At 44.1% G+C, this 26018-nt stretch overlaps 1 protein-coding gene across 1 annotated transcript in view; it reads left to right on the top strand.

Moving 5' to 3' along the window:
• Positions 1 to 26018, top strand: part of ZNHIT6 (zinc finger HIT-type containing 6) — a 74039-nt gene that overhangs the window by 18967 nt on the left and 29054 nt on the right. The window contains exons 6-8 of the mRNA XM_075936386.1: positions 1950 to 2018; positions 6919 to 6999; positions 9039 to 9119. Coding sequence (XP_075792501.1) covers positions 1950 to 2018; positions 6919 to 6999; positions 9039 to 9119 — 231 coding nt within the window. The remainder of the gene's footprint in view (positions 1 to 1949; positions 2019 to 6918; positions 7000 to 9038; positions 9120 to 26018) is intronic.

The raw sequence follows: 26018 nt of genomic DNA, 5'->3' as shown, positions 1-26018 counted from the left end.
AGCCCCAGGCTAAGGGAAGTCCTGTCCCTACCTGGAAACTCTACTCCTGCGGCTCCCATTGGCTGGGAATTGTAGCCAATGGAAGCTGCATAGGCAATGCTTATAGGTGAGCATGGGGCAGCAAGGGCTACACCGAGTCACCTATTGCATCCCCACACCAAATGGGAGCTACCCCAGGTAAGTGCCACATGCCCCATGCCCCAACCCGTGGCCCCAGCACTGAGCCTCCTTCTCACACTCTAATTCCCTTCCAGATGCCACACTCCAGCCCTGAACCTACTCCACCATCCTCATCTCTCTCCTAGACCCACACACAAACCCTGAGCCAACTCCTGCAGCCTAACTCCTGCCCAGACTAGGGATGTAAAATTTTGATTTGACTAATCAAATAGTTGATGCAATTTGCATCGACTATTCAATTAGTTGATAAAGGGGCTTCTGCCTTCGAAGGTGATAGCGCTGCGGGGAGCCCAGAGCCAGAGGGGGACTCAAGCTGACTCCAGACTCCATGCACACTGTCACTTTGAAACATGGCGTGCAGGCCAAGGCCAGCTGGGGATCCCAGGCTGCACACAGAGTTTCAAAGCAGCAGCACAGCATGGAGCCCAGAGTTAGCTGCTCCCGGCTGCATGTAGCATTTCAAAGCGGCAGCGCTGCATGGAGCCTGGGATCTGTCCCCAGGCTCCACATGGTGCCACATGTCCCAGGCTCCACATGTCCCAGGCTCCACATCTCCTCCCCCCACCGTATTGCTGCCTCTTTCTGATAGAGGCAGTGGAGGGGGGGAGCGATTAGTCAACTAGCCTGTCAACTATCTGATAAGCGTTTATCGGATAGTCAACTAGTCGTTCACATCTCTAACTCAGACTCTGTACCCCCACCCCCACCCCAACCTCCTGCCCTGAGCCCAGTTCCATACTCCAGATTCCTTGGCCTCAGGCTGGAGCCTTCTCCACTTCAAATGTCTCATCCTTCCCAACCCTGAGTCCCCCTCCCGCACTTTGAAACCCACCAAAGACTGTCTATGTGCAGAATGAATTTTGTTACATGTAACAATATAGAGGTGATGTGTCACACATCACCGCCACATAGGTGCACATAAAAAAATCATTCTATATAGCCGTGGTCTCCAACACGGTGCCCGTGGGCGCCGTGGCGCCCGCGGGGGCATTTGTGTGCGCCCACCACGTGCTCGGGGCTGGCCTGGCCCTGGGCACGTGGCGCATGCACAGTGCCGGAGCTGGCTCCAGGCGCATGGTGAGCGCCGGGGGGGGCGCCAGCCCCGGGCGCGCGGTGCTTGGGGGGGGGGTGCTGGCCCTGGGCGCTTGGAGGAGGGGGGGCGCCAGCCCCGGGCGTGCGGCGCTTGGAGGAGGGGGGCACCGGCCCCGGGCGCACGGAGCTTGGGGGGGGAGGGGGCGCCGGCCTTGGGCGCGCGGCGCTTGGAGGTGGCCCCGGGCACTTGGAGGAGGGGCGGGGGGCGCCAGCCCCGGGCGCGCGGCTATGGGGGGGCCCCGTCCCCGCCCCCTGGCGCCCAGCGGGCAAACGGCCACGCCCCCTGGCACCCGGCAACCTCCACAGGTTGGGGACCACTGCTAAATAGGAACATAAAAAATTAGATGGGACACTGTTTCTGATTAATGAATTGAACAAGGACTCAGGACATCTGGCTTCAGTTTCTGGATCTGCCACAGCTTTCCTTTCTAACCTTCCAGTAGATTGCTTAATCTCTTTGTGCCCCAGTTTCCCATACGTTAAGATGGGAATAATAAATGCTACTTTTCTCCAGCCTGTGTATGTAAATGGGTAACCTCTTTGGGCTAGGGACTGTCGCTTACTATTTACAGTCCCCCAACTTCACTTGGTTGAGGTTTATAGGCCCTACAATGATGCAAATAATATCTCTAGGATATTAGATTGTGTTTTTATTTCTTTTTCTTTTCTTTTTTTAGGGAGCAAAGGTTCTACTGGCATTTGAAGCTCATATTTCCTCAGAGTCATGCCGAATACATAGTAAAAAGGTATCTGAGATTGTGAAAAGCAGATGTCCATAGTTAAAATTAATTATAACAAATAAGTTTTATAAGACTTTTTGCTGAGTTTTATAGCTAAAGCAATAGGACTTAAGATACAAGAAACCCTTGTGATTTGTGTACTCGCTATTCATGGTTCCACGTTTTCGTGGGTTTCCCCTGCCCAAGCAGGGAGGGGCACAGCAGGGGCTAGCTCCTGTGGTGAGTTCCCTATAGCTCTCAGCACCTGCAGTGGGGTCCCTGCAGACCCTAGTATTTGTAGATTTTGCCATTCATGGTGGTGCCAAGAGAGCATCCTCTGCAAATGATGAGAGTTGTCTGTAAAGATATATATTTTGGTCATTAGAAACAAAAGTAGTATTTTTTAAAATAACTATCACCTTAGAAGGATAACACTGAAGTCTGTTTTCAAAAGGAATTTCTCTAATTTAAATACTTGTTTAATTTGTTGGTATTCTGTAAATAGAGTAGCCTTGTATATGCTTCTTGATGCTTGCTGACTGCACGTATCAGCATGCTAATATGGAGGTTTGCCTGTTCCCAACATTTTTCCAGAGCTTCAGAGCAAATCCCACCCCTTGCAGCAAAACCCCTCCCATACCAGAGAATGGAAAGGAAGCAAGGTTGCCTTTGTAGCAGATGCTACTAACTCTGCAAGGTGCCTTTAGGAATTCAGAAAAACAGCAATTCTCCTTAACAAACAAAAACTAACTCTTCTGTCCCCATTCCCATTTGGGGTAGGAAAGCTGCGAAATAGACCCTCCTAAGGGTATGTCTACACTACCCTCCTAATTCGAACTAGGATTGTAATGTAGGCATACCGCAATTGCAAATGAAGCCCGGGATTTGAATTTCCCGGGCTTCATTTGCATAAGCGGGGCTCCGCCATTTTTAAATCCCCGCTCGTTCGAACCCTGTGCCGCGCGACTACATGCGGCACGAACTAGGTAGTTCGAACTAGGAAGCCTAGTTCGAACTACCTAGTTCATGTTGCGTGTAGCCGCGCGGCACAGGGTTCGAACGAGCGGGGATTTAAAAATGGCGGAGCCCCGCTTATGCAAATGAAGCCCGGGAAATTCAAATCCCGGGCTTCATTTGCAATTGCGGTATGCCTACATTACAATCCTAGTTCGAATTAGGAGGGTAGTGTAGACATACCCTAACTTACCCTCAGGGCTGCAGGGAGTGGCAGTTGCCTTTCCATCTGTAGACATGAGGAAAGACAAGAGGCAGAGTCTTTGTTTCCTTCCTGCAGTTGTCAGTTAAGTCCCACTGTTAAATGAAGGTATGTCATAGGAATGGTCATTCTGGGTAAAACCAACAGTCCATCTAGCTCAGTATCCTGTCTGCTGACAGTGGCCAATACCAAATGCCCCAGAGGGAGGGAACACAACAGGTAATCCTTACGTGATCCCTCTCTTGTCACCCATTTGCAGGCAAACAGACGCTAGGGACACCGTTCCTATCCATCCTAGTTAGTAGCCATTGACGGACCTAACTTCCATGAATCTATCTAGCTCTTTTTTGAACCCTTTAAAGTCCTAACCTTTGCCACATCCTCTGGCAAGGCGTTCCAGAGGTTGACTGTGCTCTGAGTGAAAAAAAAACTTCCTTTTGTTTGTTTTAAACTTGCTGCCTATTAATTTCATTTGACCCCTAGTTTTTATATTGTGGGAATAAGTAAATACTTTTCCTTATTCAATTTTTCCACACGTGTCATAATTTTCAAGACCTCTGACATATCCCCCTTAGTCTCCTCTTTTCTAAGTGGTACCTGTCCAAACCCCTAATCATTTTAGTTGTCCTTTTTTGAACCTTTTCCAATGCCAATATATCTTTTGAGATGATGCAACCACATCTGTATGCATTATTCAAGATGTGGGCATACTATGGTTTACATAGAGGCAATACGATATCCTCTATCCTTTTTAAATGATTCCTAACGTTCTATTTGTTATTTGGACTGCCACTGCACACTGCGTGGATGTTTTCAGAGAACTATCCACAGTAACTCCAATATCTCTCTTGAGTAGTTGTGGCTAAATTATTCCCCATCATATTGTATGTATAGTTGGGATTATTTTTTCCAATGTGCATTACTTTACTTTTATCAACATTAAATTTCATTTGCCATTTTGTTGCCCAACAATCACTTAGTTTTGTGAGGTCTTTTTGAAGCTCTTCACAGTCTGCTTTGGTCTGAACTATCTTGAGCAGTTTGGTATCATCTGTAAATTTTGCCAACTCACTGTTTACCCCTTTCTCTAGATCATTTATAACTAAGTTGAATGGAATGGGTCCCAGGACAGACCCTTAGGGGGGGCCCACTAGTTAGTTCTCTCCATTCTGAAAATTTACCGTTTATTCCTACCCTTTGTTTCCTGTCTTAACTAGTTGTCAATCAATGAAAGGACTTTCCATCTTATCCCATGATAACTTACTTTACTTAAGAGCATTTGGTTAGGGACCTTGTCAAAGGCTTTCTGGAAATCTAAGTATACGATATCATCTGGATTCCCCTTGTACACATGTTTGTTGACCCCCTCTAGAAAATTAGTAAGACATGAGTTCCCTCTTTAGAAACCATGTTCACTTCCCCCAACAAATTATGTTCAACTATGTGTCTAACAATATTATTCTTTACTGTAGTTTCAACTAAATTGCCTGGTACTGATATTAGTCTGTAATTGTCAGAATCACCTCAGAGCCCTTTTTAAGTATTGGCGTCAGGTTAGCTATCTTCCAGTCATTTTGTACGGATGCTAATTTAAAGATGGGTTACAAAACACAAGTTTAGGAGGAGTAACCAAGTTAGTCTGTAACAGGAAAAACTTAAACAACAAATACTCTGCTAGTACGTTAAAGACTAACAAAACATGTAGATGGTATCATGAGCGGTCATCTGAATAAGTGGGCTCTGCCCACGAAAGCTCATGATACCATCTACATATTCTGTTAGTCTTTAAAGTGCTACCAGGCTATTGGTGGTTAAGCATTTACAGACCACAGTTAATAGTTCAGCAATTTCACATTTGAGTTCTTTCAGAACACTTGAGTGAATGCCATCTGGTCCTGGTGACTTGTTACTGTTAAGTTTATCAATTTGTTCCAAAACCTCCTCTAATGACATCTTGATCCAGGACAATTCCTCAGATTTGTCACTGAAAAAGGATGGCTCAGATTGGGGAAATTTCCAAACAACCTAAGCCCTGAAGACTGAAACAAAATTTCATTTAGCTTCTCCAAAATGACTTGATCATCTTTAAGTGCTCCTTCAGCATCTCGAATATCTAAGGGCCCTATTGGTTGTTAGCTGGCTTCCTGCTTCTGAGATACTTAAACACATTTTGCTATTTCTTTTTTGAGTTTTTGGCTGTCTGTTCTTCAAACTCCTTTTTTGCTTTTCTTCTTATATTTTTACACTTAATTTTGTAAAGTTTATGCTCCTTTCTATTTTCCTCACTAGGATCTGACTTCCACTTTTTAAAAGATATCTTTTTATCTGTCACTGCTTCTTTTACTTGGTTTTTAAGCCACAGTGGCACTTTTTGGTTCTCTTACCGTGTTTTTTAATTTGGGGTATACATTTAAGTTGGGCATCTATTATAGTGTCTTTGAAAAAATTCTATGCAGCTTGCTGAGATTTTATTTTTGTCACTGTACCTTTTAATTTCTGTTTAACTCATTTTTGTGTAGTTCCCCTTTCTGAAATTAAATGCCACAGCGTTGAGCTGCTGTGGTGTTTCTTCCCTCCACAGAGATGTTAAATTTTATTACATTATGGTCACTTATTTCTAAGCAGTCCAGTTATATTTACCTCTTGAACCAGAGCCTGTGCTCCACTTAGGACTAAATCAAGAATAGCCTCTCCCCTGTGGGTTTCAGAACCAGATGCTCCAAGAAGCAGTCATTTAAGGTGTCAAGAAATTTTATCTCTGCATCCTGTCCTGAGGCGACATGTACCTAGTCAGTATGGGGATAGTTGAATTCCCCTGCTATTATTGAGTTGTTTACTTGGATAGCCTTTCTAATCTCCCTTAGCATTTCATAGTCACTATCACTGTCCTGATTAGGTGGTGGATAACATATCCCTACTGCTATATTTTTATTAATGGAGCATGGAATTACTATCCATAGAAATTCTGTGGAACATTTTGGCTCATTTTAAGATTCTTTACTTCATTTGATTCTACATTTTCTTTCAAGTACTGTATAGTGCTGCTCCCCCACAACCTGTTCTGTCCTCCCAATATATTTTGTACCCTGGTATGACTGTCCCATTGATTGCCTTCATTCCACCAAGTTTCCATGATGCCTATTATATCAATATCCTCCTTTAAAATGAGGCATTGTAGTTCACCATTTTATTATTTAGACTTCTAGCATTTGTGTATAAGCACTTCAATAAGTTGTCACTATTTATCTGTCTGCCATTTCCTAATGTGTTAGACTCTTTTTCATTTCATGTCTGTGCTGCAGTTAGGCAACCTGCCTGGGGCAGTTAACTGAGGGTCATCACAGGGCTGTTGAATTGTAGTGTAGATGCTCAGGTTGGAGCCTGAAGCTCTGGGGTTCTCCCCACTCAGAGTCCTAGAGCCCAGATATCTACACCACAATGAAACAGTTCATTAGCCAGATCCCTGCAAGACCCAATTGGCCACAGGTTTTTAATTGCAGGGTAGACATGTCCTGTGTGCTTGGGGTTGCTATAATATCCATTGCCTGCTTGTGCTACATTGATGCACATGGCACCCTTTTCAGATATTACTTGGCTTGCTTCTAGTGTTTTATCACTTTAAATATGGAAATACCATTTCCTTAAAATTGGTTTAATATTTCTTTTTGATTCATACTTAATAAACTGCATTTATATATTTTTTGGCTTAAGGGTGTCCGATGATAAAATACTAGGTGAAATCCTTAAACCTTACATTGATCCTGAAGAATCAGATCCTGTTGTTCGTCAAAAGTACGTATTTAAAAAATTAGTAATTTTGTTTAATTGATTTTAAAATAAACTATTCACATAAATTCTGTCAAACTGTCAGTTTTCCACTTTCACTGTGCAGAATTGGATTACTAGCTAAGTGTGCACTCACAACACAATTAATATTAACCACTGTGGCAAAGAAACTTAAGTCAGAATAGGGACGGGCCATAATAAAGAAGATTTGGATTAATAAGATGCATTAAAGTAAGGAGGGCCTGATGAAGTTCACTATAGGGTACTTAAGGATCTAGTTGAAGCAAAACCTATTAGCAGGGCTCACCAAGCAGCGGCAAGCCCCGCTTGCCAGCCGCGCGGTTCTGCGCTCTGCCCATCTGCAGATTGCTCTGCACCGGCTCTTCCGGGTACTAATCTACTCGCCACGGGCATGTAGATTACATTATTTGTTGAGCCTTGCCTATTAGCAATTATCTTTGGTAACTCCTAGAAGACATGAGAGCACCTCCAAAATGGAGAAGGGAAGCGCAGCACTCTAGGAATTATATACCTGTCAGCCTATCTTCGGTACCTGGAAAAATAGTAGTGCAAGTTGTTAAATCTGTTGGTAAGGACCTGGAGGATATTAGAGCTATCAGGAATAATTAGCATGGATTTGTTGAAAACAATGACAATCCAACCTAATTTTCTTTCTTGATACTATTACTGTTTCCCCCAATCCACTAGGTCAATAGAGACCCCATACCTTGATTTCTAGCAAGGCTGTTGGTATAGTTCCACCTAATATTCTCCTCTCAAACTAAAGACATGGTCTAGGTGAAATTACTCTAATGTGGATGCAGAATAATGGCTTTGGTTCTGGAAGGGACAGTCCTAAGTCTGGTATTAGTCAATATTTTCATTAATTACTTTAGTAATGGAGTAGAGAGCATGCCTATAAAATTTGCAGATGGCAGCAAACTTGGAGTTGTCAATGCACTGCAACTGTGAAAAATACTAATATGATTCTGGGGTGTACTAACAGGAGTATAGTATGGAAGACACAGGAGGTAATTGTTTTTCCCTATTTGGCACTGATAAGGCCCCAACTGGAGTACTGTGTCCAGTTTTGGACGCCACAGTTTAGGAACGATGTTGCCAAATTAGAAAGAGTCCAGAGGAGAGCAAGAAAAGTGATAAAAGGTTTAAGAAAAGGTTAAAAAGAGGGCACGTTTAGCTTTGAGAAAGGAAGACCGAGGGGAGACTTGAAACGTTTTTCAGTATGTTAAGGGCTGTTGTAAAGAGAACAGTGAACTTCCATATCCCCTGTAGATAGGACAAGAAGTGATGGGCTTAATCTTCGTCAAGGGAGATTTGTTAAATATTAGAAAACACTTTCTGACTACAAAGGGTAGTCAGGCTGTGGAATAGGCTCTCAAGGAGGCCGTGGAGTCCCCATCATTGGAAGCTTTTAGAAATGAGTTTGACAAACATCTGTTGGGGGATGGTTGAGGGTCATGGTATCCAACCAGTTCTGAAGCAGTAGCCACTATAGCAAACTAACGACACTCAACTGGCCAAATAACCACAGTGTTCAAGCCAACTGTCACACTCAAGCAGCCATATAGCTAGTGGCTAGTGTGTTGGAAACCACTAGTCTAGGGTTACTTGGCTTTGCCACAGAACGGGGGGGGGCTGGACTTGATGACTTTTCAAGTTCTATTCCAGCTCTACATTTGTATGATTCTTAAGTAATTGAATTTAAGCGAATTGCTCTCTAAGAAATTGGCTGATACAAATTAAATGATTAAAAATCCAAAGAATGCCAGCCTAGGACTAGTTTAAATTATATACTGCTAACGCCTTATCTGAAGGAAGAAGTGAAACACTTTTACTGTCTAAGCTCTGATTCATCACTTGTCTTAAAATTATTTTCATCGACAAGAAGGCGGTTTTTATTGTAGGCCTTTTAAAAGTTTGTAAATCTTGTATTGATAACAAGTGGCTTAGACTTTTTCTTTAATGTGATTGTCAAGATTTCATCAGTTACAGGTGGTTGTTGGTTGTCTTTTTTTTTTTTCCAGATTAAAAATATATACAATGTCTCCTCCATCAGATATACAAATTTTAATGAAAATAGAAAACAGGCAACATAATTCTGTCAGGTAAGGAATCTTATTTTTTTTCTATATGTAGGGTCAGTTTGTACTTAGAGGCAAGTTATTTGCTGAATGTGTTTCCTAGTCTCTAACAGTGCTGTGATAAAGAATAATGTGTGTGTACTCTCTCAAATTAAATCCTTTCTGTTTAGCAATATGTTAAAAAAAATTACAACTAAACTTTATTTTAATTTAATTTAATAGACATTTGTTAAAAATTAAGTTCAATTTACTGCATGACAATGCTGCTTTCTCAACATTACTGGTCAGATTTCACATTGTTGTGTTTTTGGACTCAAGATTTAAGTTTCTTGAACTCAGACTTTAATAGAATTGTATTCTTTATTATATTAACGCTGTGAAAAAAATTAAATCAAAATAACTGTGAAAGTAGCTAAAGAAATAATTCTATACACTGTATCACAAACACTATTTAGAACATGCCATCCAGCTGCCACTGTTATTGAAAAGGATATGTACTGGCTTTAATACTGTAATTTATTGTGGTTGACTAGTAATCTTAACTAGTAATCACTAACATGCATCCTTTCTTCAAATGTAACAAATGTAATGTCACCTGCTTGCCTGAAACATGACATACCACTGATGTTACAAGACTTTCTATTGTGAATGGACATCCTGTTTCCCTGTAATTAATTTAATTGTAAACGCCTTGCAAAAATCTATATAGTATATATTCTGGATTTGAGTGACAAATGAAACCACAAGTTCTGTGACAGACCCAGACCAGTTGGCTATAGTAGTTTGATAGATGAATAATATCACTGGATGAATAATTTTCTGTTCCTTAGGTCTACGTCCAGACTACAAGCCTCCTTTGAAAGAGGCTTTTTCGAAAGATAGCATCTAGACTACAAGCAGACTTTTCGAAAAAGCGAGTAGCTTTTTCAAAAGAGAGTCTAGACACTTTCAAAAAAGCACAGTTTGTATTCAATAGCGCATTTTTTCAAAAGAATACTTTTGAAAAAAAGGCATTATTCCTCATAAAATAAGGTTTACTGCAATCGAAAAAACTGCCACGTTTTTTCGATTTACTTTAGAAAGAACGCAGCAGCAGTGTAGATGCAGGGAAAACTTTTTCAAAAAAAGGCCACTTTTTTTTTTTTTTTTTAAATCCCTGTAGTCTAGATTCACCCTGGGTGACTAGGGCAGGATCTGCTACAGAGCAATCAGGAGACTCCTGGAGCTAATTAAGAGCTTGCCAGAAGCAAGAGAGAGACAGGCTAATCAGAAGACCTGCAGCCAATCAAAGTCCTTCCCTTTATGCTTCCCTTCAGGGAAGCCTCAAGGACTGGGAGTGAGGAAGTGTACCATGGAAAAGCAGTAAGGATGCGGTCGGGTACCAGGAGGAAGGTGCTGAGAGGGATTGTTTAGGTAGGTTGCTCAGGGAAGGGCTGCAGTTTTGGTGGTGGAATAAACACTACCTGTTGCCAGTGCCATTAGAGTTCCTTGGCCAAAACCCGAAGTAGTAGGTGGACATGGGTTCCCCACTACCCTCCCGCCCACTTTACCACAGAACCTACCCCGGAGAGGTGAGGTTGGGACTAAGGAGGGTTTTCACTACAAACCCATTAACTGTCTTGTGATGAAGGTGGCTCAGTAGACTAAGAGTGTATGTTGAGGGTCACAGCGAGCCTCTGAGGCAAGTGCTAACTGCCTAGAAGCAAAGCTGGATCTCTGCCACAGTTCTCCCCTTTTCTTCTTTTGATACTTGTTTCTCAATAATTGTAACTTTGGCTAAAAGCTAGTTGTTGTCAGCTAACAATTTTTTATATAAATTAAAGACTGCTGGTTCAGTATATTGATCTACACTTCAGTAGTTAATAAATATGGATATTATTACCAACTTCAACTTTTTTTAAAATTGACTAGCTATGTAAAATGATCTTTCTGATAGAGCAGCATTTTAATAGTATGCACAGTATTTTTTAGAAAAAATCCTCATTTTAAATTACTTCTTTGGGGCTTTTCTGCTCACAAGCTGATGTGGGAGAAGTTGGGATGAAAGAGGAGTTAAGCTCCAAAAACAAACATGTTGAAATCTTTATTATGATTGCAGCCTAGCTTGTTCCCTTCTTCTTTGTACATGTGTTGCCTGCCGCCTTGAACTGAGACTTGATGGTTCAGGGTTTTTGTTTTGCCATGTAGGTGTTTATTGTATGAAATAGTATAATAGAGTAGGAGGAGAGAATCACCTTCATAATGTATGTGACTTGGAGTCAGAAGGTGTATGTGTTTTCATGTTTGTTTTTTTTGGGGGGGGGTTGTTTTGTTTTGTTTTTTTTAAACCTGCTTTATCCTCGACAATCTGTTCTTACCTCCATAGAGGTATAGAGGCAAAATTCATTAATGGTTTGTGAAGTTCTTTAGGATCTTCAGCTAGCTGCTAGAAAGTGTAATGCAGTTAAAGGAAATTTAAAAATACTTAAGGTTGATCTTCATCTTACGTCCAGATAGTCAGCAAGGTGAAGGGGATTATTTTCATATTTAATGTTGGTATTTAAGTATCTTCCTGAATCTTGGGTATAGTTATGTATTCCTCCTTTGTTGGATGTGAAGAGAAAATAAAATTTGTGATGTACTTCATTAACTTACTATTGTATTAGGAAAAATAGCCTAAATCTATTAAACAAGACCAAAGGTAGACCTGAGTTGTGGTTCCACCATAGGGATTAAAAGGCAATATTCTAAAGCAGGGGTGGGCAACGTATGTGAGCTGATTTTGAGTGGTGCACACAGCAGGAGCTTAGACCGCCCCTTTCCCGCAGAGTGGCTGGAGCCTTGCGGTTGCTGCACAGCTGCAGGCTGGAAAACCAGCTCCAGCTTCCTGCTCTAAGGGCAAGCAGGGAGGTGTGGGCACTGGGCTCCACATCCCTGGGGCTGCCCCTGCCCAGCCTGGGCGTGTGGTTCCCAGGAGCTAAGGGGTTAACAGCTCTCCCCACACACACACACACACACTACAGGCTCTGCTTCCTTCTCAGGAAGGGGGTGGGGCTGGAGCTCTTCTGCAGATCCAGGGTGGTGGGGCACCAGGGCATGGGCTGTGCGATGCTACTCCCCATGGGGTATGTGCGGGGGCAGAGAGTTCCTTATCCAGCACCCCACTTCACCTGGCTGGGCTGGAGCCAGCCCCGGGCTCTGCCCCCCAAAGCCACAACCAGCAGGTGAGGGGCAAGTCCCAGCCAGGGGCTGAGCTGGGTAGGGAAGTGATTCTGTTCCCCTCCACTTCTCCCCTTGCCCCAGCGCTGTTCGGGGGCGGGGGAGGCTGCAAGTCCTAGCGCTGCTGCTCTGCTGGTGTGCACACTGGTGCCGCAGGGATGTGAAGGAGGATGCAGGGGCAGGATGATAGGAGGCAAGGGTTGCACTAAGGGCGATGGAGTGAAGCAGGGGATCTGGCTGCAGGGGGCAGGTATTGGGGCTGAGGTGAGCGAGGCTGGAGCAGAGGGAAGATATGAGGGAGGGAGAATGCAATTTTACTTTCCAGAAGCTGCACTTTCCTTTGCTCCCCACTTCTTTGCCTCCTTCCCCAACTAGCCATTTGGCTGCATTCTCACCTTTTTACCTTTTCTGCATTATTCCCCCAGCCTCTTCCTACTCCCAAACTCCCTCTTGTACCCCCACCTCACACTCTCCCCTGCCACCAAACCCCCTTCCGGACCCTGCCCTCCTTGCCCCCTCCAGTACTCCACTTCCTGCCCAGATCCTGCATCCGCCTCCCACTTGCTGGCAGCCCTCTCCTGCACATCGAACCCCTCAGTTTTTGTCCCCACCCCAGAGGCTAAGTGGGTCCACAAGATCCACTAACTCCAGAACCCCACAAAAGTAAATCTGACCTGTGGGAAGCCCTGAATCTCAGACCTCCCTGTCTCTTTTCCTCACCCCATGAGGGTGGAGCACCGGAAGAATGAGGTGTCTCAGTTGGGAACTATATCAGTGAGGGTTGGGTTTTTTTGGAGGAGTCTTTGCTTCTCACTTGTGTGGTCCCCAAATCATTTTTCTGTGGGTCAGTGGCCCCCAACCTCTGCCATAAATAAAACATTGAAATCTTTTGTGTTGGACATAAATTAATATTTGATTTTATTTAAAATGAAGTTTAATAAAATAACATGAGAGAATTAAAAATGCTTGATCTGTTTAATAATTTAAATTAAACCATTCTCCCTGGCTATAACTGGTTCAGAAAATATGGCCACTGTACCTATCCTGCCCCTGCTTCCTCCTCCCCCTCCCAGCCCCACTCCCACCCCTGCGCACAGATCTGTAAATAGAAGTGAATAAGTGAAATCTAGGCACGCCACTTCTGAAAGGTTGCCGACATTTCTAAAGAGAAGCCTGGCGCTTTATAGAAAATAATAAAGTTCCAGTTGAAGTTTAGCATTACAGGAAAATTTTAAGGACACTAGCTTCGTAATAGTTCTGTTGTCTGAAATCTTCACTTATTATGATTACATAAAGGACTGTGTGATAGAGAAAAAAGATCTTCCTTAGATTAACTGCATTTATCAACACTTTCTGTGCAGTCAGTTATCTTCTGTTTTTGTGTGGTTCTTGCACACCAAAAAAGGAAGCAAAATATTTTTAAAAGGAAAATGCAAAACGCCAAAAATTTGTACATGATTTAAAGCTTCTGGCATTCCTTTCAAAATATCAACACTTAGCAAATATATCTGTTATAATTCTGTTAAAACAGATATACTTGTTCTTAGTGCAGTTTGGGTGCAGCAAGTATTAAATGCTTATCTTTGCTATACCTTCTTCCCCTATTGCCATGTTGGTGCCTTGTATTAGTACTAACAACTTTTCCTCTTCTGTGCAGCTCAGATTCTTTAGTACCATGGGTGCATTTGTATGGGGACCTACTACCAGGCAAGCCGGGGTGTAAATTTGCAGTGCGCTGCACTGTCTGGCCATGTAGAGCCTGTTGTCATGCCCTAAAAGTTTTGTAGTACACTTTGATACACTGCTGTCTAATTCTGCATCATTCCATATACTACATATTTGTGTATACCGTAAGTACAAAGAGTACCCCATAATCCGCCAGTGCTCTGCTCACTTGGTCTAAGGTCAGATAGGGCAATGACCCAACTATGTGAAAACAACCCTTTTTCTAAAGAGTAGCAGGTTGGTGGGGGCAAATATCAGAGGGGCGGGTACCACGGGACCAACCCTGCAGCACCCCAGCTGCTCTGCCCCAGGCGTCCCCGATTCAGTTGCTGCTGAAACTGACCAGAATCAGCCGCTGGTCAGTTTCAGCAGCGGCTGACTTGGGGACGCCTGGGGCAGAGCAGCCGGGGTGCTGCCGGGTTGGTCCTGTAGCGCCGAGCAGCTGCTCTTCTCCAGGCGTCCCCAATTCAGCGGCTGATTCTGGTCAGTTTCAGCAGCGGCTGAATCGGGGACGCCTGGGGAAGAGCAGCTGGGGTGCTACCAGGTTGGTCCCGTAGCGCCTGCCCCTCGGTGCTGCGGGACCAACACGGCAGCACCCCAGCTGCTCTGTCCCAGGCGTCCCCAAGAGTAGCTGGGGTGCTGCTGGGTTGGTCCCGTAGCACCGCCCCTTGGCGCTGTGGATCCAACCCAGCAGCACCCCAGCTGCTCTGTCCCAGGCATCCCCAAGAGCAGCTGGGGTGCTGCCGGGTTAGTCTCGCAGCGCCGAAGGGCGGCACTACTGGACCAACCTGGTAGCACCCCAGCTGCTCTGCTCCAGGCGTCCCCAATTCAGACGCTGCTGAAACTGACCAGAAGGGTGGGGTTAGAGGAGTCTGAGGTGGCGTCCCCCCTTCCGATAGTCCGTCATATCTGATAATCCGGCACCCCCTGGGTCCTAACGGTGCCGGATTATCGGAAGTTTACTGTATGTCCACTGTCTTGGTTGAGGAGGACATTACCAGGATTTCTCTCATCATGTGTTTGTATTTACTCCTTAGTTACTTGGACTGGCTTTGGTTGAGCGACCCCCAAGCCACACCCGCTCAACCTTACCTAAAATTGTAGTGTAAGATTACTTGACCTTTGGTAGGCCTCTTGATTGGTAACACCAATATTAGAGTGACACAGAGGTGCTCCGTTTTACTTTGTAGCCTATAGATTTCTTCTTGTTGGTTTGGGAAAATCTACTTTTACATGGATTGCTAAAATAAAGTCTGCCATCTAAAGATTCTAAGCCCAATCACCTGGAATGCAATATTCATCTGAAGAAGTGGGCTATGTCCACAAAAGTTCATGATACCATCCACATGTTTTGTTAGTCTTCAGAGTGCTACCAGACTATTAGTCTGTGCAGGATAAACTTAAAAAACAACAAACTCATCTGCCCCTCTGAAACTTTTGTATTCAGTTTGTATAAGTTCTGTTCTAGAATGAATCTATTCCAGGGCAGATTCGACTGCCTATTGGATGATTTTTGCAGTCTTCTACATTCTTTTATAAAATATTATTTTCTTTCTTAAAAATAAATCAGTGTTCTTCGTGTGACTAATCCTTTATTTGGGATGCCTTCAAAGTGACTTCATGTGGTAAGATTATTGCATTTTTCCACTAAGGGAAGGAAAAATGCAACTGCCAAATTACACAGTCTAGGTTGGGAAATACACCTTCTCATTTTCCTGAGACAGCTGCCAGATTTGCCTTTGTGAAGTGACTAACTTGATGTTTAGTGTAACTAATTTGATGGTCAGAATAGTTAGATCACAATAGTAAACAAAGACATGCAGTGTTTACCTGCATGTATACCAGTACAAATCTTGCCTCATGATGCTGCTATTAAATCATTCATATAATTGTCTCCGCTCATTATTAAATTAATACTGACAAATCTGTTTTGCAAGAAATATTTTTTCTAACAGACTGTCTTTTTGAAACTCAACAAGGATCTTTTCATAAATCAGTTTTCTTTCTAGCCTGTTAACTGTTCCTGACTCGTTACACTTTTTCAGAATAAACTGCCATGGAGTTACATGGTGTTAAATTAAACATTAAGAGCCAGATTTTTAAAGGGTTTTTAGGTGCCTAAAGATGCAAATAGGTGCATAATGTGATTTTTAAAGTCTGGCTTTACAGTCCTAGAAGCCTTCCGTTAACTTTAGTGGAGTTTGGATCAGTTCCTTGAACTGTACAGGAATACGTAATAAAATCAGGTTACGTTCCACTGGTGTTCCTAATGTAAAGCTTCCATTGACCTGAATGAAAATTGCACGTTCAGAGAGCTCCAGTGTTGAGGTCTGTACATTTTGCCCTGGTGCAACTCAGATTTCAGCGTTTTAAGAGGCCTTAAACATCAATATCCATCATCAGTTTGCTTATTGGCATCTGCAGTTAGTGGCATTGGTCAATGCAAATGGAAAAGACTGGCATCCTCTTACTCAATTGTAGTGGATAGTGAAGAAGAAAAATCCATTAGACAAATATTGTAAGTACTTCTCTAAATTCATTCTCATTATGCTGGTGCCCACTTATTTTGCTTTAACTGACCCAAAATAGTTGCTTCCCAGAATGCTTCATGTTAGTAATTTTGAAGCACTGTCCTGTTTCCAAATCAGCTGGCAAAAGTGAGAGTTATTTGCTATGGTAGACTCTTATTTCCATGCCCAGAGCATTTTCTTCAGTGGTCTACTGTTTACATAAATATCTAGGGATTAAAGTCACTTTAAATTCTGCTAATACTATGTTCTTAGCAATTAAGATAGCTAAATCCAACAAATCTTGTAATAGTGATTGTACTGGAATGCATTTTGTTTATATTGATGTATTACTTTATGTATTTAAATGTGTCCACTGTGCGCTAACATCTCTACAAATATGAAAGAAAGCACAGTCCAAATAGGGTTATTGTCTAAAACAGACCCGCACAACATGCGGCCCACAGGGGCTCATTGTGCGGCCCATGACGACTGTGGGCGGAGGAGCGGAGCGCGGGCGGAGGAGCGGAGCACCGCTGGGGATGGGGAAGTGCAGCAATTCTGGCTGCCTGTGTGCAGCTCTGACGTGAGGAGGCAGGAGGCCAGTGGACGCCAGGATGCTGGCATGACATGGCGTGGTAACGTCACGGCCGGTGACCGCTGGCTTAAAAAAGACTCCGGCAGCCCTGCAAACTGGAATGCAGAAGCCAGGTAGGGAAGGAGAAGGAGCTTGTGCTGAGGGGAGGGGGACAGGTCAGGAGAAAGGGGAAGGCACCAAAGGGCAGGGTGCAGGAGAGACAAATGCCAGGGGGCCAAGTGAAGACAATGAGGAAAAGGGCAGGAGGGGAGGTGTCAGTGGGAGGGGGGACAGAGTGATGCGGGGAGAGGAGAGGGTAAGGGCATCGGGAGCCGTATGTTGTACAGGCCTGATTTCATTGAAAAATTCTTAATAAAGTATCACACCCTCTCTCCCCAAAACCTACCCTTGCAGCTCGCAGCTGTTTTCTTTGTAGTAATATGGCCCTCGCCGCTTTCTGAGTTGTGCAGGCCTGGTCTAAAAGACAGACTGATGAAAATGGGGAGCCTTTCTTTCTCTGACCTTCCAGTTAAAACTTAAAAAAACAACCAATAGTCTAGTAGCACCTTAAAGATTAACAAAACATGTAGATGGTATCATGAGCTTTCATGGGCAAAATCCACTTCTTCAGATGACCGGAATAAGTGAAGAAGTGGGTTATGCCCACAAAAGCTCATGATGCTATCTACATGTTTTGTTAGTCTTTAAAGTGCTACTAAACTATTTGTTGTTGAAGTTTTTCCTGTTACAGACTAACTCGGCTACCCCTCTGAAGCTTCCAGTTAAAGTAATTGTAGGTGTCACACGTAGCAATTGTGGGTTAAAATAAATATCAGATGTAAATATAAGTTGACTGTGCCTCTTAACAAAAAAATCCATTTGGTTAATTGTATATTGATTCAAATGTACCACTTCAGTCTTGGAATGTAGATCGCGGTATACATAGTAATAGTATTCTGATCAAAAACAAGCAAAATAACCAGTTATTAACCATAGCTATCTTATTATTAAAGAAAGGAAAAGAAGATTTGAAACAAAACAACACAAATGACACAATACAAGTTATTTCCATTGCAGTCTTTTCTGTATAACTTTCTGGGGAAAACTTTAGCAGAGATTCCATCCATAAGAAAGATCCCCTCTGTGAGCAATTTTCTTTTGGTAAGTTAAGACCAAAGTATTTTTTTTAAAGTATTGTGAATCTACTCGTTACTATGTCCTGAGGCAATTAAGGGCTACGGATGGTCTAAAGAATTCTATTTCAAGGCTGGTGACCTCTTGGTTTTTGGTAAATAATCAACCTGTTTATAACTGGCATAGTAGACAGTTTTAGCTAAACCCTATGAAATCAAGGAAAACTTCAAATTTATTACTTAGAAGAAGCATTTAATGAGCTAGTTATGAATATTAAATTTGTAGAACCAGTTACAAGTTACAAATAACTTGTATTGTGTCATTTGTGTTTCTCTGTTTACCATTTTTTAGTCTCCTCTTAACAAGTCCATGGTCTTCTGACCAACTGGTGATTAACAGGAGAACTGTTAGTCTTACGTTACAACAGCATTTCAATATTCCATCAAAATTATTATAGAAGTTTTAAATGTCATCCATTGGCAATGTCATAGATAATTTCATCTCATTAATCCAAGTTAAAGTCTTGATGAGCTTTTTCCTTATGTAATTTTTATCTTGAGTCATAAAGTTTTTATTACTGTCTGTCACAGTGCTATGTTTGAGCTGGGTAGTAGTGTGTATTTGAGAAATGCTTACTTCATTGTTTTTACACCCGTCCTCTTCCTATTTCTATGAAATTATAGGAAAAAACATCTCAGATAGGGTTGTTTAAATTCCAAGGATACATCTCTAATTGTGGGAAGATTGACGCTGTAGCGGTTGAACTTCTGGTGTTCGATTTAGTGGGTCTGGTAAAGACGCACTAAAACAAATTTTGAGGGCGCCCTTGTTGGCACCGGTACTCCTCACTGTCGCAGACTTGGAGTAAGGGAAGTCAGTGGGAGCACTTCTCCAAACTACCTCCCACTGTGGATATGGCACCAAGCTCGTCTTAAGTATGTTGACCTCAGCTACATTATTTACACAGCCCAAGATCACCTGGCTAAAGATTACTGCTTCATGACTTGAGGGTTAGCGTAGCTGACTTCAGCTCCTAATTAATCATTCTGCTTCATGAATATGCATTTCTTTATTTGCCTTTGTTTTTGTGGCAGGAAAGATCCAGATAACTCTAAGTTAGTTTTAAGTTAGTTCTAATTCTTTTTACTCAGTCCAGTTTCATTTTTTTTTTTTTTAAAGTTTGACAGGAAGTGAAATTCTGTTTTCAGAAAAGCCCAAATATACCTATTTATACAAAAGGTTTTAGTTTTCAAATGTCTTTTAAAATTAAATAACTTACAAAGTCTTTAGCTTAAAGAATTAAAAGTTGTTGATTTTAGAGAGTTGATGCTTATTTTCTGGAGTTAGTTAAGGTTTTTATTATTTGGTGTCCGTTCTTAATTCCCTATTAATATAAATATTCTATAATGTGTTTACACTGGTTTAGCAAGGTCATTAGATGTGATGTTCGTATATGAATCATTTTACTATTTACATAGAAATAACATTAAGAACCATATTAGGATCTGTGACGGGTTGGTCGGGCCCCGCACTGCCACGGGGGGGACTTGAACTGCGTTCCCGGCAGAGGGATGGGGCGCCGCAGCGAGGGGCGACGGCGCTCGCCGCACCTGGCCCACTGCAGCCAAGATCGAGTGTGGCGAGATGCCGCGTTCCCCGCTGGGGAGGAGGTGAGGCGGCACAGCGCCGCATAAGCCGTAGGCCCGGGAAAGCCTCTGGGGCAGGGCTCCGAGCTCACGGCCTGGCATCCTAGGGCATGAGGATGTTTAGGGGGCTACCCCCCAGGAGGAGCTACCCCCCAGGGGAGAGGACCCCGTAACCCTACCATACACTCGACAGTGGGTCCGCTGAACGCCCCTTCTCGGGCTAGAGGGGGCGCTCGCACCTAGGAATCCTGTCACAGGATTTTTGCGTTTAGCTAACATATTTTCAAGTCTGCATTTCACAAAGGTGTTTGCTATTTCTGCATTTAAAGTTTAAAACTTCTCCAGCTACATGTTCTTCTCTGAAGGTTTTAAGGACACAAGCAGGTTTTCTTACAAGAAGGTGGGGTTTGGCAGAGTCTATTCTGCTTAGATGTATTGCTCTGATAACACAGCCTACATTCCTTTTTACAATTATGGCCTTTCTTAAAATATGAGTGTTTTACATGGTCTTGAGATTTGGCTGTCCTTGGAATTTAGAAACAGAAATCTTCTGGAATTTCTGTGATTAGCTTTAACATTTTGTGTAAGAACCATAAAAACATATACATGGCTTTACTTACAATCCCCTGACTATAACATTATTGTAACTATATCTTAGTATTCAATAAAAGTGTGAACAAGTTTGTACCCACTTTAAAATGGTCATAATAATTTTATAATATCACTTTTGCATCTATACTGAAGATTCTGCCCAACAGCTGTCTGTAAACTCCTTTCATGTCTCTAATGCTTTGTATGTTATTTATCCCGTGCTTCATTTTTTATTAAAACTTTTTCTTTCCTCCTTTAGCCTTCCTTGCTGCTTTTGACATATCTTTTAAATCTCTTGATCCATCCATCTTCAGCCATAGCTGTGTTGTTACTCCATCCATTCTGTATCCAACTAAAGTTCCGCTTTTCCTTCCTTGGGAATATCAGTTTGTCTGCTCCTTTCAGTAATAGTTAACCTGAATTTTTCAACTGATTAAAAAATTCAGGAGCAGGGAGCAGCAATTTCCAGGACTTATACGTTTTACTGTAATTATCTTCAATTTTCATTCCTATTCACTTAATGGTCTTTAGTTAAATCTTGTATTACACAATACAGATGGAAAGCAGAAATGTAGTCATTGCTAACAGTAACAAATACATATAATCTGAATCTTTAGTATGCCAGGTTGAATGTTCACAATAACTTACTTAACCTTTGAAATTTATAGATGGATAGAATTTGTCCTTCTTGCTATGTTGAGCAATAAGTTATTTTCCCAAGAGCAGTTGTTTAAATCCTAAATATTCTGCTTCCATTCTCACAAAACAGTACAGGTTAAACCTCTGAAATCTGGGACTCTCTGATCCAGCAACATCCGTGGTCTGGCAGAACCACGGATATTGCTGGATCAGAGAGCCCGGGGGCCTGAGAGTGCGAACCAGCTGGGAACCCTGGCCCATGGGGCATTAGCAGCATTGGCAAGTCCCATCCCTGGGGAGCCCCAGCTGGCCGGGGCAGCATTAGGGTAGCCAGCAGCAAAAGCAGGGCAGCTAGCAGACCCTGTCCCTGGGGATCCCTGCAAAGGCAGGGCAGCCACCAAGCCCCATCCCGGGGATCCCTAGCAAAGCATGGCAGAAGTGGGGTAGCTGGCAAGCCCCATCCCTGAGGATTCCTGGTCAGGCGGGGCTACAGGGGCTAGAGAGCTCCATCCCCATGGAGCCCCAGCTAGCCAGAGTCCAAGCTCAGTAGGCTGGAGCCCAGTGGCAGTGGAGCCAGAGCAGAACCAGCTGCAAGGAGGGGGAGCATCCTGGGAGGCTGGTGGCAGAGAACCTCCCCATATCGGGGAAATTCCCTCATTCAGGATGGGTTAGGTCCAGAAGGTGCTGGATAAGGGAGACTCAACCTGCATTTAATGACCTGCAGTGAATCCATTGGATTTAATTGACTCTTTTTAACTGTTCATATTACTGCACCAGAAGGCCTCTATCAAGAAGGCAAGGCCTTTCCCTGCTAGTACTGCACAATAACTACAAATGTGGGGAAAGGATTCAAAGGTAGCCATATTAATCTGTTTCACCAAAACAACAAGGAATTTGGGGGCACTTGAAAGACTAACAATTTTATTATGGCACAAGCTTTCTTGAGTTGCAACTCAGTTCATCAAATGCAAGAAGGGAAAGAAAAAGAAACAGATAGTAGTGATACAGAGATTGGAGTGTTACATCAGAGCTAATTCAATCCAGGTTGATGTGGATAAGAAGGTAAGAATATGTACAGTGGAAAATTGCTTATTGAAATGAGAGCCAGTCCCTATTCAGACCCATTCTTGTGTCAAATTTGCATATGAATTTCAGCTCATTCTGGTACATGATAGCGTACATCACATTAGTATATGTGCAAGTGAATGAGCCTTTGATGCCCTTATGTCATCATTTGCCTGCAAAACCCCTTTGCCATGTACATTGGACAAACCAGACTGTTTTTATGCAACAGAATAAATTGACACAAATCAAACATCAGGAATGGTAACATACATAAACCAGTGGGAGAACATTTTAATCTCCCTGGACACATGGTTACACACTTGAAATTTGGCATCCTCAAGCAAAAACACTTCAAAAATAGGCTGCAACGTGAAACTGTTGAGCTGGAATTCATATGCAAATTTGACATCAGAAAAGGACTGGGAATGGCTCTCGTTACAATAAGTAATTTTCCACTTTGTGTATTCTCACCACCTTATCGACATCCACCTTGATTGAATTAGCTCTGAGGTAACACTCTTATCTCTGTAACCCTATTATCTGTTTCTTTTTCTTTCACTTCATGCATCTGATGTGAGTTGAAAATGAGGACAGCTTAGGCTAGGGGTGGGCAATAATTTTTGGCTGTGGGCCACCCTAGAAAGGGTGGGACCTAAACCGGAAGGCGCGGGACCAGGGTGCTTCTGGGCTTCCCCATCCACAGACCATGATTAGTCTGGGAGTGGGGTGAGCTGCTTTGCCCCCCCCCCCCATTCCCACTAGGCACCTATGCCCCGGTAGGGTGGGAAGAGACTTCACACGCTCCTCCACTCCTTGGCCAATCAGGTCTTGGGGGCAGGGGAGCGTGCAAAGCCTCCTCTCGCCCTGCGAGGAAAGTGTGACACTTAGAAGTGCCGCATGCTCCTCGCAGGGCCAGGGAAGGGCAAAGGAAGTTTGGCGCGTCTCTCCTGTCCCCAGGCTCTGATTGGCCTGGGGAGTGCACAAAGCCTCTCGCCCTACCTGCAAGGAGCTCGCTGCACTTCCAAATGTAGTGTGGGAGGAGGCTTCATGTACTCCCAGGCCAATCAGGGCCTGTGGATAGGGTTGCCAGATGGTTTAACAAAAAATACCAAACCCGCCCTTTCCCCCCCCCCCAAAAAAAGGGAAAAATTCGGTCGTGGGATGGGGGGAAACCAAAGTTGTCAAGGGGGGGGGGAGGAAAAGCCCTGCAGAAGAGAATTGTGGAGCAAAAGCAAAAACAATTTTTTTTAAAAAAAGGAGGCTTCACCTTTAAGATGGGCACCATCTTGGGTGCCATTTTTAAAACCCAGCAGCTCCCAGCTCCATCCCAGTAAGCACAGGGGAGCTGGTGAGGGATGGGGGCTGTTGGAGGTGAGGGGGGAGTGCAGGAGCAGCTTCGTGAGTCGCACTTTTGGGGGGCAAGAGCCACATGCAGCTTGGCCATGGCTGGTGTAGAGGGAGGCATTGCATGGCCAGCTCCTGGGTCTCTGCTGCTCATTTGGACCAGAGCAGCGTGTGCTCCGCTCCTGCCCCCCTAGCATGGCACTCAGCAAGTGCCCCCCTTCACTACAACTCTGCCACGCTCCTCACTCCCCCACTCCCACCAGACGTGGCAGGGGAAATTTGTCCCCTCCGGGCTTCCATTTTATATGTCCGGTATTTCCTTTTCTTTTTTTATCGGACAGAGCCCACAAATACCCGGCTGTCCGGATGAATACCAGACACCTGGCAACCCTACCTGGGTATGGGGAACCTGCACGAAACTTCCTTTGCCCTGCCCCTGCCCTGCGCGAGCATATGGCACTTTGAAGTGCTGTGCACTTCTCACAGGGCAGGGGGGAGGGCGGAGGAAAAGTCACATGCTCCTCCCGCCCCCAGGCCAATCAGGGTTTGGGGGTGGGGGAGCTCATAACATTTCTTCCAACCCTGCAAGGAGTGCATGGCACTTCAAAGTGCTTTGTGCTCCTGGCAAGGCAGGAGGAAGCTTTACGCACTTCCCTGCTCCCACGCCCTAATTGGCCTGGGGACAGGGGAGCGGCAGGGCCTCTGCGGGCTGGATCAAACCTCTTGGTGGGCTGAATCCGGCCATGGAGGCCCTTTTGCCTACCACTGGCTTAGGCTATAATACAACTGCAAGTCCTTAAGATGCTACCAGATTCCTTGTGTGTTTTTATGGGGAAAGGAGTGTAAAGGAAGAGAAAGTAGGAGAGAACAATATAATAATCTATTTAACATTAGTCTAGCTTGTCTCTGCCTATCTAGTCAGCTAGGAGTGTTCTGTAGGCATCAACAGGAGCCCTGAAGATTATGTAAATGAGGGATGTAAGCGAGTAGTCAATTAACCAATAAGCGTAGTCTTATCGGTTAATGTAGTCAACTACTCACATTTACTTCCTCCTTGATGCCTCTGTATGAGAGGTAGCAAAGAGTGGGGGGAGCAGGAGCCAGTGTTGGGGAGAGCTAGCTTAAAAGCCAGTTCCTCTCAGCACTTGCTCCGAGATACTGCCTCCCTCCTACCCATATGCTGCTGCCTCTGTTCGAGGCAGTGGGGCGGGGTGGAGGAGGCTGCTGTGAAGTAGCCTCTGTCTGTGGCGGGCCCAGGGTCATTGCAGGCAGAGACTGCTCTGAATCGCATGGAGCAGCCTCTGCCCATGGTAAGCCTGGGCCCTCTGAGGTCAGAGGCTGCTCTGGCAGCAGTCCTGATGCATGGGAGGTCCCAGCTCTGGTCTGGTTGCAGACAAAGGCTGCTTTATGGGAGCTTCTCCTGCTCCCTCCCCATCAACTAGCAGCCACTGTCCAGCTCAGACCCCACCCCTCCTGCTGCTGCCTCTGTATCAGAGGCAGCCAGGAGTGGCAGGCAGTTGATCTGCATGGGAAGCTAGTTTTTAAACTGGCTCCCCTCATGGACCAGCTCCCACCTGGGACCCTGCACTGCTGCCTCTGATAGTGGCAGCAGCTCGAGGTGGCAGGGGGCTTTCCAGGAGTGGGGCAAGTTTGAACTGGCTGCTGGCCCTGCCCCCGCCCCCACGGACTATACAGTACTCAACTAACTGCTGAGAATTCATGCCGTTAGTCGTCAATTATGTTGTCTGATAGCTAACATCTCTAGTGTAAATAAGAGGCATGCGGTGGGCCATATATGGCCAGCATCCATCAAGATTGTGAAGGTGGTAAATCTGTTCAAGGGGACAAGAAGAGATTCTGCTTTAGGTCATAAAGGGTGCATTAGCTATGACATTTGACCAGAAGAGTCTTCAACTGGGCCACAAGCAGGGATGGTTATGAGGCAAGTGCTTCTGGAAGACAGGAATTGAACTTCCTCACAACTGAGTAGAGAAGAGAATACACAGGATTGTTCAGTGGTGCCAAACTGCTGTGAGAAATGGTCTCTGGGTTGTCCCTCCTATCCCAAAGGCAAGCTTGAAAAGCAACCTTTCATGTTCCTGACAGAAAGGAGAACCGGGGCTTGTTATTTCTGACCTTGCCAAAGGGGAATCCCTGTGTTTATCTCTTACTGACAGAAGGGAACAAACTCTTTGTTTGTCCTCACCAAGGTGGGACTTGACCTTCCTATTTGTTTGCCGGAAAAGGAGCATGTTTATTTTTATTTTTCCATTTCTTCATAAAGGATTAGTAACCCCTTATTGGCAAGTGAATGACAATGGGCATTTTACACATACAAGATGCAAAGGCCTAAGACAGATGGGTAACAATACAAAGTTACAGGCAAGCAAAGCTATAAAAGTTGTGCCAGTCTAAAATAAGAGGGAGTAAGGAGAACACACGTTAGAAGTAGTGATTGTAAGGAAGTAATTCATCCTCCTAACTGGAGTATCCTTCT

This window comes from Pelodiscus sinensis, chromosome 9 (genome assembly GCF_049634645.1).
Source record: "Pelodiscus sinensis isolate JC-2024 chromosome 9, ASM4963464v1, whole genome shotgun sequence".
In the NCBI taxonomy this organism is placed as follows: domain Eukaryota; kingdom Metazoa; phylum Chordata; order Testudines; family Trionychidae; genus Pelodiscus; species Pelodiscus sinensis.
The sequence above is the reverse complement of the archived record's forward strand: the minus strand, read 5'-3'. Positions and strand labels throughout refer to the sequence as shown.